General features: G+C 37.0%; 1 protein-coding gene across 3 annotated transcripts in view; it reads left to right on the forward strand.

Annotated features, from left to right (window-relative positions):
* FRY (FRY microtubule binding protein) overlaps window positions 1-12,490 on the forward strand; it is a 157,411-nt gene that overhangs the window by 123,497 nt on the left and 21,424 nt on the right. For 2 of the 3 annotated variants that reach the window (XM_058800482.1, XM_058800483.1), the window contains exons 47-53: window positions 240-380; window positions 1,134-1,313; window positions 1,994-2,155; window positions 2,959-3,033; window positions 4,094-4,264; window positions 10,063-10,263; window positions 10,773-10,934. In XM_058800482.1, coding sequence (XP_058656465.1) covers window positions 240-380; window positions 1,134-1,313; window positions 1,994-2,155; window positions 2,959-3,033; window positions 4,094-4,264; window positions 10,063-10,263; window positions 10,773-10,934 — 1,092 coding nt within the window. Of the gene's footprint in view, window positions 1-239; window positions 381-1,133; window positions 1,314-1,993; window positions 2,156-2,958; window positions 3,034-4,093; window positions 4,265-6,390; window positions 6,590-10,062; window positions 10,264-10,772; window positions 10,935-12,490 lie in introns of those variants that run through there. The other variant, XM_058800484.1, reaches the window with a different exon arrangement.

Raw genomic sequence — 12,490 nt, forward strand, 5'->3', positions numbered from 1 at the left:
TGGATAAGTTAGGGCAGGCATATATAAAATGTAACAGGCTGGTATTTGTCTCCCAACCTAACCTCTTTTTTGCTTCATGCCTGTATACCATCATCAGTTGTGAAATTATTGTAAAATGGCATTGTAGAATCAGTGAGTGAAGGGAGATGAAGAGTACAATTGCTATTTGTGAAACTAGTAGCTTTCTGCTTAAGAAGAAATGTCTCAAAATTTTGTAATATTCACTTTTCTTTTAAAAGCTGCTAGAAAAGGGCCTTCCTAGTATGCAACAGTCCCTCTTACAGATGATCTACAGTCTTCTTAGTTATATGGACCTGTCAGCTATTCCTGTGAAGCAGTTTAACATGGAAGTGCTAAAAACCATTGAAAAATACGTACAGGTAAATACCATATTGTCTCTATATTACTATAGGAACTTAGCAGCATTTGCTCTCCTAAGTTGATTTTCTGTGTAAGAATTTAAGACTAGATTAGCAGGGGAGGGCTGCAAGTGTCTGGTGTGGTACAAAGCTTGTAAACATCCTGATGTCTCATGGCCTGTGCATCCCCAGAGAAGATTCCTGGCTGTGTTTTCACTGTGTGGGAAGGTTGGGCTTCAGCCTTGGAGTACCTCAGAGCAACCTTAATACCACTCAGAGCCTGAGTGACCATTCTTTAATTACTAGCACAAGGGAGGTGTGGCATAAGCACTTCTCTTCAGAGACCTCTGAACCTAATTCTTGACGAGTGAAAAATACATGGGAGTACTAGGAATTCACAGAGGTAAAAACCCATGTCAAGTCACCTTTTTTGTTAAATGGGGATTCTGCTATGGCCCTTATATTTATTCATACTGATTAAGACATTCAGGTAGGAGATTTAAAATCCTCTGCCAAGTTGGCTTTATCCGGAGGTCTACCAGCTTGTGGGCCAGTTCCCTAATAGTGACACCTTAGGCAAGTCTTGGTCTCTGATGTTGAAATTATTCTACAATTACACAGACACCTTGTCACTGGCCAAGAGAGACAAAGAATATGGATGTTCTGATTTTACATTTTAATTATGTGGCAAAAAAATACAATTGTGAAATTTAAATAATCTTGAATGTGTGTGAATCTCACTTTCTGTTTGCTGAGTAAATATATTATTTCTAGAGCATTCACTGGAGAGAAGCCTTGAATATCCTGAAATTGGTAGTTTCTCGTTCTGCCAGTTTAGTTCTACCTTCCTATCAACATAGTGATCTTTCAAAAATGGAAATACATCGAGTGTGGAACAGTGCCTCCAAGGAGCTACCAGGGAAGACTTTGGAGTTTCATTTTGATATTTCAGAGGTATTTTTGTAGTTTTGTTTCTTATCACCTTATTTATGTCTTCTCACTGGACTCTCTTACAGCAGTCTTTATCCTGCAAACACTTGTAACTTTATAGAAGTAAATGGTCCTAGTGATTTTAATGGGTCCTAGTAACTTTATTGTTAAGAAGCTGCAGAACTGTTTGCAGGATTATAGATTATTTGATACAGATAATAGTGAGCTGTTGAGTTTAAAAGGAAATGCAAGCATAAAAAGGCATATGGTACTATTTGCTTTCCTGTCAATATAGTTCTGAAAAATGCTGAGTATTCTATTGTCAATCCAAGAAAGCATTTCAATACCTGTTGGAAAAGGGCCAAAGTGTTCAGCACTCTTAGGGAAAAAAAATTTAAAATATGCAAGAAGTGCAGATTTGAAATAAACTTTATAAGCTTTCTTATATCAGGAACTTGTGTGGCAATTGCTTTGAGTATTATCGATCCATGAATATAAGCTCTGTTTACTAAGTATGGCAATTGCTACTCAGACATCCACAGTGGAAAATAAGAAACCTACCAAGTGATGTGAAATTTGCTGTACTCCTTGTTTGATCCCTGTCTATGATCTTCAAAATAATCTTTTCCTCCAACTGAAGCAATATGGCTCTTCTAAATTCATCCTGAAGCAGGGTGCTACTGAATAATTCCTCTCTGTTTAAGACTCCAATTATTGGGAGGCGCTATGATGAGCTGCAGAGCTCTTCTGGGCGAGATGGCAAACCCAGGGCAATGGCTGTCACCCGAAGCACTTCTTCAACCTCATCAGGATCTAACTCCAATGTCCTTGTTCCTGTGAGCTGGAAGAGACCCCAGTACTCTCAGGTAGGTAGCCCACTATTCATTAGCAAGTTGCAGTCAGAGCAGCTGAATTAGCACATGCTTGGGTCCTTAAACACTTGTGCCCTCTGTGCCCTGTGCAGCCTGGGGGCAGTGGCAGCACAACATCTGACGTGTGTGCTGTCTTTCTTGGACTCAAAAATGGACTGAGTTATGTCCACCTTCTATCCCAAAGCTGTTTTTCTTTCAGCTTGCAGGAAATGCATCTCTTTCAGACCTCTTCAGTCTAGGTCAGATTTAAGTAAACACAACACGTGAGTTCAGATTTTAGCAAGGGTAGATAGTTTGTGCAACTTTTAAAGTTTTCTTGGGAAATTCAATTAAAAGAATAATTTTCTTAGAAGTGATATTTGATTACCTTAATGATTTTGTTTATCTGCCAGTTAAAATTAAGCCATGCAGAGTAAACTTAATTTTTGCTGTTTTCTCTTTTTTAATATATTAGGTTATACAAGCAGTGACTCAGGCCCAATTCTGAAAAAAAAATTATACATGTGCCTAATTTTAGGTTTCTGAACTTTCTTTTTGAAGTGATGCATATGAGCCAATGTTTTCTTAATATATTCAATGGAATTTGTAGACTAATTTAAATATAATAAACAGCAAAATCATTAACAGCTATTTTTATGTTTCTTTGATGCATAGTTGCTCTGAAAGCAATCCTTTGAGCATTTAATGACTAATTCTTTGTTTAGTTCCTCCTAATTAAAAATTGCTAATGTATGTTACTAGCCACAGGGAGAATGCGTGGTTAAAAATGCTCACTTGAGAAACATCTTGTTTTCTAGAAAAGGACAAAGGAAAAGCTGGTGCATGTCCTTTCCCTGTGTGGTCAGGAAGTTGGGCTGAGTAAAAACCCTTCAGTAAGTAGCCTTGTAATGACCAGTTTTTGTTTCATTGTGTCCTGAGCGTTGAAAGTGAAGAACTGTGTTTCCCAGGGTTGCTGACCAGATTTGCGTAGGTTTGAAGCCGCTGCTGTCACTGTCCTTTGTACTGGCCCAGGCTGTGTTTCTCAGCAAATGGACCAGGGACTGGATGGCTTTCACCAATTAAATCCAAAGATTTACTTTGGGGGCTATGTGTGGTTTTCCTGTGAGAATCTCTGATGCTGTAGATTTTACTTTTGCCATCTCAGTGGGTAGAGAGTAACGACCTCTGTATTAACAATCCAGAGCCTTTATAAAGTAAAAAATTGTATTACAGAAATAAAATGGGAGGGGAAAGGGTGTGTGTGTCTGATTGTTCCATTAGACACTAGTTCTGATGTTACTCTTTAAAAATTAGTGTTATCTGGTGCCAGGAAAAGGGTGATTGATCACCCAGGGTGAGAAACTCTTAAAATATTTATTAAATATTTTCTACAGAAAAAAAGAAAATCTTCTGAATGATTTTGAACATGGTATATGTCACTTCTATAATGGAGAACAGGTCCTTTGTTTCTGCAAGACAGGAACTGTTTAATTTGTGCAACTAAATTGCAGATACAAGTATACTCAGTAGGAAAGAAAAAAATTTGGCTTGTTGTATTTTCTAATCTTGACATATTTTTTAACAACTTGTTAACTGGAGGGTTTTTTTTAAATGAACTTATTGTATCATCCCCTTGACAGTATTTTCTCTGCTAAGTTCTCTGAATTTTGTTCCTATATATGTATACAAACATCCAGGCAACATCAATCTGCAGCCTTTAGGAGGTAGCTGTAATATTCTTGGATGTGTTCCCACAGTATGAAGTTGTTTCTTTGTACAAGTTTAATCTGAAGGCACCTGTCCAACATAAATAATAAAGAGTGTTCTAAAAATACTCAGTGAAGGAATTAGGTGTGTACTGGAAATACAGTCTTCTGAATAACCAATTACAGCTTTTAGGAAGAAACAACCAGAGGGAACAGTTTGTAACAAAAGAAATCCTTTGAATTGTAGGTGATTTTTTCTTCCTGTGGTGATTTGGATCTGATTGAGCACCAGACGAGCTTGGTCTCTTCAGAAGACGGAGCAAGGGAGCAGGAGAACATGGATGATTCAAACAGTGAACAGCAATTCAGAGTCTTTAGGGACTTTGATTTCCTAGATGTTGAGCTGGAAGATGGGGAGGTACAGTATATTTTCTCTGAAACGGCTTTTTTATTAAAACACTTTTATACTCCTTCTGCTAAACACTTCTCTTCTTGTAACATAAAACTTTAACTGCATAGCTATAAATGTACTTTTAGGTTCAGATTATTTATGATCTTGACTTAGTGTTTATTTCAGTAGCGTAACAGTAAAAAGACTACCACACCCTTCCTTTCTGAATCTACTTTAGGAAACACTGCAAAACTGGTAGTGGAAAATAAAGCCTCTGTTCTAGTACCTTTTTGGTGAACTTACTTTTAAGTGAACTTATTTTAAATACAATTTGTAAAAAAATTAAATTGTTAAGAAAATATATATATTTCCTGATTAAAAACATATAAAATGAAATTGTTCCAAAACTGTTGGTTCATAAGGAACCCTCTGAGACATTAATTCAGGCCTTCAGGCTGCTGTTATTGCTGCAACTGCCGATGAAATCACTTAGAGCTGTACCTTCCACTCTGCTGAGGTGTCTGTGATTTCATCATTTCATGCAGGAGCTAAACAAAATCCTCAGCACCCAGATCAAGTCTTGACAGGTGAAGGCTGTCAGCTCACCTTGAGCTGAAACCGCTGAAGGGAAAAACTGATAAATTTTGGGGGGGCTACACCCTTTAACCTTGCTAATATGAAACTTGGGGCATTTCTTTCTATTTGATCAGGAAAAACCAAAAATTAATATCTGTTGCCAAACAAGTCTAACAATTTTGTTGCTGTTGAAAAATTCAGAAATTGTTAGTTGTTTTGAAGGACTTCAGACTCAGATGTCTTAATTGTGGACTTGTTTTTAACATGAATTCTCTCAGTCATCACTCTTAGCCCTGAGAAGAACATGTGTACAGAAAGAAATATTCATTTTTCTACCTATTTGTATTACAGTAGTAAAATAATTTTAGGTAAACCGAACACTCAGATGTGAACACATGTACATCTGAATTTTTTTTCCAATGAAGATAAAGGATGAAGGAATGGGGAAAAAAATGTCCCAAAGTCCTTATTTTCCCAAAGCAGGAATTTCTGTATCAAAATTAGTAGTCTTGGCTCACAGATGTCCATGACTTTGCTAAGGGAAAAAAACAACCCAAAAAAAACCCCAAAGCCCACAAAAAAAAAAAAAAAAAGAGAGAGAGAGAAGGAAAAAAAAAAACCTGAAAGGCTAGTTGGCAGCAATGGTTAAAAATACATTAGAGAAATATTGAAGGAGCTTCAAGGTTCCAAACAAGGATAAATGATAAAACAATAATGCCATGTTGTCTGGCAAAAATACACTGGCTGCAGTAATTTCTGTGTCTTAAAAGCTTTCAAGGTATTACAAGGATGTAGGACTGCAATTTTGACTGAAGATCACTTGATAATTTTTTGTCCACTGAAATGCAGTAATTTCTTCATTCTCTTCACCACTTAAAATTATATAGAGAGTATAAAATAATTGTGCACAAAAAATCCTTTTAAAATAAATTTCCTTTCATGGCCTGTGACTCTGCAAAGATTTTTTTTTATACATGGGGCCAGCTTCAAGACTGAGGCCTAAATTAATTCATATCTTTGCAGACTTAAGTTGGTCATGAAACAGACACCAAGCTTCTCTAGTTTTATGTGAAGTAAAATTAGAAATGTTGAGTTTCACATAGTGGTTTTTTAATTGCCACGGATTGCATTCCAAAGTTTAGTTCAGATTTGGTTTACTACTGTTTTAAAAATGAACTTAGACCTAGTGTAAAAGGCTACTTCTCTAATGACTGAGTTGAAACTGTAACATTTACGTCATATCTGAGTGTGGTACATTCATAAAAATGAAAAAACAGTGTTAGAAAACTAAAGCTAGCAAGAGCAACATCAGTCCTTCAAAAAAGTGCAAATGATTTTAACAGGCCAGTGATGCTTGGATCATCCCCAGACAACAAGGTATATTTATTTGAAATTTCCTAAAGATGTGAAAGCAAAAAAAAAAAAAAGCTATTTTCCGACTTTAAAGGAAGAGTTGAAGTTTCTGTGATAATATTTGTTAAAATTGTAGGCAAATGTTTGTCTATGATGTCTTTGATGCAGTGATTTTACATAGATTCTTTCTATTTGTTTTTCTATCTGTTATATCTGCTACCCAGGAACTTCAGGTAAGAATGCTACTTGAACTCAGATGTGCCAGCATATGTTATGCCTTCTTGCAAATTTATATTGTAGAATAACATCATAGTTTTGCTGTTGCCTCCCCCCTTCAGTGTGTGTGTAGGTGAGTGTGTGTGTGTACTTGCAATTCTGACAGGTGCTTCATTTTTTGTCTTGTATTAGAAATACTTTGGAGGTCATTTTCAAACATTCTGCTTCATTTTAAGTTTGTTTTTGACATGTTCGACAGTCTTCACAAATTTTAAAAGATCTTAATTCTAGTATCAGTGTTTTTCAAACTGAGCTCTTTTCCTTGTGATATCTTTGTGCATGATGAATGTGTAGAAACTTGATTATCTATAGAGTTTGGGCCATTTGTTATTAGGGGCTAATTATATATCATTTCTACCTTTTCTGTTGTGGCATATTGTCTCTTGTTAGCATCTTCCTAAAGCTGATGTCTGGGACCTCTTAAGACAGTTTGCATTATTGCTATGAGACTCAATTTAATTGAATAAATAAATTAATTAATTTCTACAACCTAAATTAATACAGCTGTATGGTCCTACCAACTTTGCTGGACTCATTTACCCTGTGAGGAAAACTGAAAAGACACATCAGTCATTGCCGGTTTGGGACCTAAATTTTGAGTTTGTCAATGCATAGAGAGAACTGAAACAATAGAGAATGTCATGAATTGTACAAATAATACAGAAATCAGCAACCACAGAATTTTGCATATCTGTTTCTGATAGTTTGTATATCAGTTAATATGCAAACACAACCCCCAAAAATCTTTGTCTCAAAATGCCTGTGCTGTAAGAGATACATCCATATTGAAATAGTGCCTTGCTAGGTACTTCCACAAGGCTTCTGCCTATGCCCTACAATATTTGAGTGTTTCCACTAACTTTGCATACTTTGTCAACACAGTAAGGATGAAAATTTGTGTGAAAGAGGTTTTGCATGATTCTTACTGCCTCTGTGGAGGAGCTTTACTGCTCTCCCCCACACAGGACTACTTTCCTTTCTGTCTCTCCTTTCCCCTGGGCTTGGAGTAGTAAGTTTGAAGTAGCTGCAAGGGCACATCTGCTCCTTCACCAGAGGGTGGTGACTTTAGGAAGTTCTGTGTGGTACCTGCTCCCTGCTGGCCAGACACACTTAGAATGTGATTGTTTTCCTCGGACTTGATGTGCACCACTGGTGACTTTTCAGTAATGGCTTTGCTCCTGCTGTAGATAAAAATGAACAGCCTCTCAAATATATTTTTGCTCTTTCTGTTAACTGTGGAAGAAAGATTGCTAAATAGACTACAAAAACATCTCCATCTTGATAGACATGTGCTGACCTCTTGTTTAAATTCAGTATGGTTCTGGGTGCCCCTGTAGCAAAATTACACTAATCCAAATGCTATGGGCATTTGCGTTGTAGCGTTTCATCCCTTTCACCCTCTTCCCTCACTTTTAATTCACTACCCCCTCTAACTGCATGCCCTGGAAGTGTCCCTTTTATTTTTCTTCTTTTTGATGGCTTCCTTCTTTAAGGAATTGCAAAATAAAACTGCAACAGGAAATATTCCCATAGACATGGGCTGCTAAATTTACTGATGGCTTTACAAGGCATCTTGAGGATAAGGGTGTGATGACAGTCATCTTTGCTTGCTTGCTTATTTATGTCATTTTGTCATTTGTTAGTTCAGTAATTGATGTGTTTGTGGAGGATGTCTAATTGCTGCATGTGGCCTCCAGCATTTGAGGGGGAGGATGGACAACCAAAGAATTTGTTAAAATAAATAGCTTGGAACTGAACAGTCATTTTTATGATTTAAAGAGTCTGACTCCTTAAGTCAGATGTGTTCTGTTCTTTTTCCACATAAAACTACCATGTAATACCAGTCCCAGGATGAAAACACAGGGTTCTTCCAATAATGTGTCAGGCTTTGTAACAATTTCATCTTAATTTTCTCTTCATTATAATTTATTATATTATAATAATTCCTTATAATAAGGAATTATTATAATAATTCCTTAATTCCTTAAGTTTTAAATGTTCTTGTGAATTGCAAGGGTTGTCTTTTTCCTTAAAAATATTTGTTTCTATTTTCATCATATTTGTTCATGAAACAGTGAGCTTAATGTCCTGAAACCGAACTTTCCCTCCTATTCAAATTCCACAGTCCATTGCATTAAATGGTAATGATGCAAAATAAGATCAATTTGTGCAAGTGTTTTGATTGTTAAGGAGGTAAGATTGCAATTTAATTCATTGCAGATTATGCAGTTTGGTCCCCATTCAGTAAACGTCTGAGTAGTCGCAAAGGAGCATCACTCAAGTGTTTAAAATCACAACTCTACTTAAGGGGCCTTACTGAACTGAGACCTCTTTCTCAATCACTGCACTGATCATAATTTTGATCCAAATGAAGCCAGGAAATAATCATAATCAGTTATTCGACAATAATATTGTTTCTTAGACAGAACTATATTTTTTTTCAAATTAATATTTAAGTATCACTGTCAACTCGAATTTTCACCAATTGACTTGCTTGTTTAAGAGCATTGCAACTTACAGAGTCTTGTTTAAAACAGGCAGCCCTGAACCTTAAAAGGAAACATTTTTCTCTATAAATTTCCTTCCCATGCTGCTGCAGAATTGAGGGCTTTCACCTAGGCAAAGTACCCAAAACTGCCTCTGAATACTTCTGGGGAAACCTTTCTTGCTGTGTAAGGCCCCTTTTGCCTCTGGAGGTCCCTGGCAGGAGCTGCTGTGGATGTGGTCCTGCATTTGCCAGAGAGGAGCCGGGCTAGACTTGGAAGGGAGCGAGAGATTATTGCAATCAGGGGAAGGCATACAGTCCACTGGAAAATATATACAGCAAATAAATGGAAAAGGGGTGGAAAACTAATGGTCATTTTTATATATGAAAGAAATCAAGGGATCTTTTTATCCGTTCAGCAGCCTAACCATTAAGCAAATGGTTACACTATTTGCTTAATGCACTCAGCTTTATGTAACTGTGTGTGGGATCAGAACTGGAAGTCTGATAAATATAAAATGTTTGGTCCATTTGACTGTGTCCTTTTTAAAATGTGAGATCACAGGCAATGCTTATCAGGCTATTCCTGAAATATAGTTTCAAATAATTCAAGTAGATTCAATAATAAACAATATGGGCCTAGAATAAAAGTTTAAAAGGTGTGCTGCTTAAAGTGTTACATTTTTTGTGTAAAGCAAGGGTTTGTTCAAATCTACTCACCCATTATGATTATATATATAAAGCAAAGAATCTAAAATCTTTAACATAAGTTTTGCAATTGAACCATTGGTATGATCTGTGCTTCTAATACTTTCAAACATTAAAAAATCCTTTAAAATAGCTTTCAAACTTTTCCTTTGCAATCACTGCTCTACTGGTATCGAGGAGTGTGTATATGTGGACTTAACAAAACAAATTCCTAAATTAGCAAATGCATGAAAAATATCTAATACTGAAAGGACTGAGTGTTCATTTAACTGCCATTTCCATGCTTCTGCTCTTATCTCCAGGTGAACAAGCAAGATAATGCTTATTTCCAGTTTTTACTATATTTTTACATAAAAATATTTCTGGAGCTAACTTTAGCATATGATAAGTTTTATACCAAGCAAGCTGACCCTCTGTCTGATTTCAGGGTGAGAGCATGGACAACTTCAACTGGGGAGTGCGCAGACGCTCCCTGGACAGCCTGGACAAGTGTGACATGCAGCTGATGGAAGAGAACCAGCTCTCAGGGAGCACACCCAGCCTGAACAAAATGAACCATGAGGACTCAGATGAGTCATCAGAGGAGGAGGATCTGACCACCAGCCAAATCTTGGAGAACTCAGACCTAGTAAGTTGCAGACTTGAAATTTAGGAAAAGATAGGGTGATGGGTTTAAATAAGCTGGGCTTTTCGTTTCCTCTGCCCAGGTGCAATCTATTGAGCTGAAATAGGTGCATGCATTTTCCCTTATTTGCAAAGGTAAATAAACAGGAATTCTAACACAAGGTTTGAAACACAGGAATCATCAGATCTTATTATTTGCCCTTTTTTTACTATGGGACAATTTTTGACAGTTGGCCAATAGTAAATATTTCTGATGTATTTAATGTTTAAAGAAATAGAACAAGACTCGAGGTTTAGAAAATCTAAACAGTTTCAGATTTTCATTGCTCACTTCTGTGATGCTTTTAATAAAAATGTTATGACAGAAATATTGAAAGGATTCTGTCTATATACAAACTGAGAGCCACTGTCACTGCACTGTAAGACACTCTGCTTTGCAGGTTCATGAAAGCAGCATGTGTTAGGGTAAGCTGTATACTCAGTTCTTTTGTGTTTTTGTTGTCTTTTAAATAGATTATAAATCTTTCCCCGTCTGAGGATGCAAATCATATTGACTCACTTTCTACATCATGTGAAACAAACTCAGCAGACCCTCATCATTTTACCATGGGAACATCCAGCTTTGATGTGTCGTTACCTGGTATGAATAATCTCCAGGTGTCTGAAGGACCCAAGGTGAATACATTTTTTTCTTTCTTTTCCAGCTGTATTTTATGTAACACTGTTACGATTTCTTTTGCTTACAGTTCATAAAGAGTTTGATCTGTGAAATCAAGTACATTCTGGCTTCATCTGCCTAGTGGCATACTACAATTCATTCATGCACTACTTCACTTGCTACCATTTCCTTTCTACTTATACTTTCTTCATTAAGAGATTTTATTTATTGGTTCTTAAAGATGTTGCACTACATATGCACCAAAACTGTACAAACTCATCAGAAGACAAGTTCATGAACTGGCTACAAGCTGCAATTTCAAGGAAATATTCTTTTGTTCTTCATGCTAAATTAAAGAACAATGTGCCAGCTCATGTGGTGGGTGTATGGGTGTATTCTCTGAAATATTCTTGTATGTGGGGCCCTATTGTACAGTTGTGTGCCCTGGATTCAGTACTTGCCTTTGGCAGACATGCAGAAATTTTAAATTCATGACCACAATATTAAACCATCCTGGGGGTGGGGAGGCAGGATTTGCAAGGATACAACAACCATATTCAGCAGATTGTATTTCAGAGAACTGTATCAGAAGAAGAAGACAAAGCAAGGTTGGTAAATCATTATCAGTATGGGGATGGTTTCTTTCATTTTCTGTTCAATGGTACTTGCTCATGAAAGATGAGGTGAACCTACTCCTTTCAGTGTCTCTCCAGAAATATAATCTGGTTTTGGGGAGGGGGGGTGGTATGTGAATTAGTGGCTTGATGATACTGTTGGCTTCTGCCAGTAAAGCTTCTCTGTCATGTCTAAATTGAGTGACTTCTGCAGAAAGAGCAGTTATGAGACTGGGGCAGAGGAAGAATATATCTTCTCTAATCGTTGCCTTTCCTTCTTGCCCTTGCCCCCTCCAAATGCAGCCACACAAAAATTTGATACTGCTAGCACTGCATGTTTCAGAAGGAATGGAAACTCCTACAGAAGAGGTCACAGAAGAGGAGGTTGGAATTGGGCTGAATATTGAACAAATTGTTTGTGTCAGAAACCACTGCAGTAGGAAGAAAGGACAGGAGGAGGGAAGTGTTTGTAAGGATAGGAAAGGAGGAGAACCTCTCCAAACAGTGGCTGTGGAGAAGGTAAACTCATTATCATTTGTCAAAACAACTGTTGGTAGACAAGTAACCACATAACAACCATAAATGGCAGAAGCTGGCAGAATTTCAGCTCAGGAAGCAGCAGTCAGAACAGACACATTTGCAGGTGGGAACTGCAGCTGATCTCATGCATCCAGCTGCAGTAGCTGTTGGTGTGTACTGAAAGAAAGAACTGAAAATCACAGCTTAGGAGTTCAGTGTATGTCTGGGAGTTTGGAATCTTGACTTTCATAATCTCTTTAATGTCCCAGGTGCCAATATTCATCAAAAATGAAAAGCTTTGAAATAAGTAAGTGAAGAATGTAAAATCAGAGCAATTTATTGTGGAATTGACAGGCAAATTCAGCTAGTCCTGGTAGAAATTTGTTATTGGTGTAAAATACAGCCCAGATTACAATTCAGTCACAAAAATGATTGAATCA

This window comes from Ammospiza caudacuta, chromosome 2 (genome assembly GCF_027887145.1).
Source record: "Ammospiza caudacuta isolate bAmmCau1 chromosome 2, bAmmCau1.pri, whole genome shotgun sequence".
Lineage (NCBI taxonomy): Eukaryota > Metazoa > Chordata > Aves > Passeriformes > Passerellidae > Ammospiza > Ammospiza caudacuta.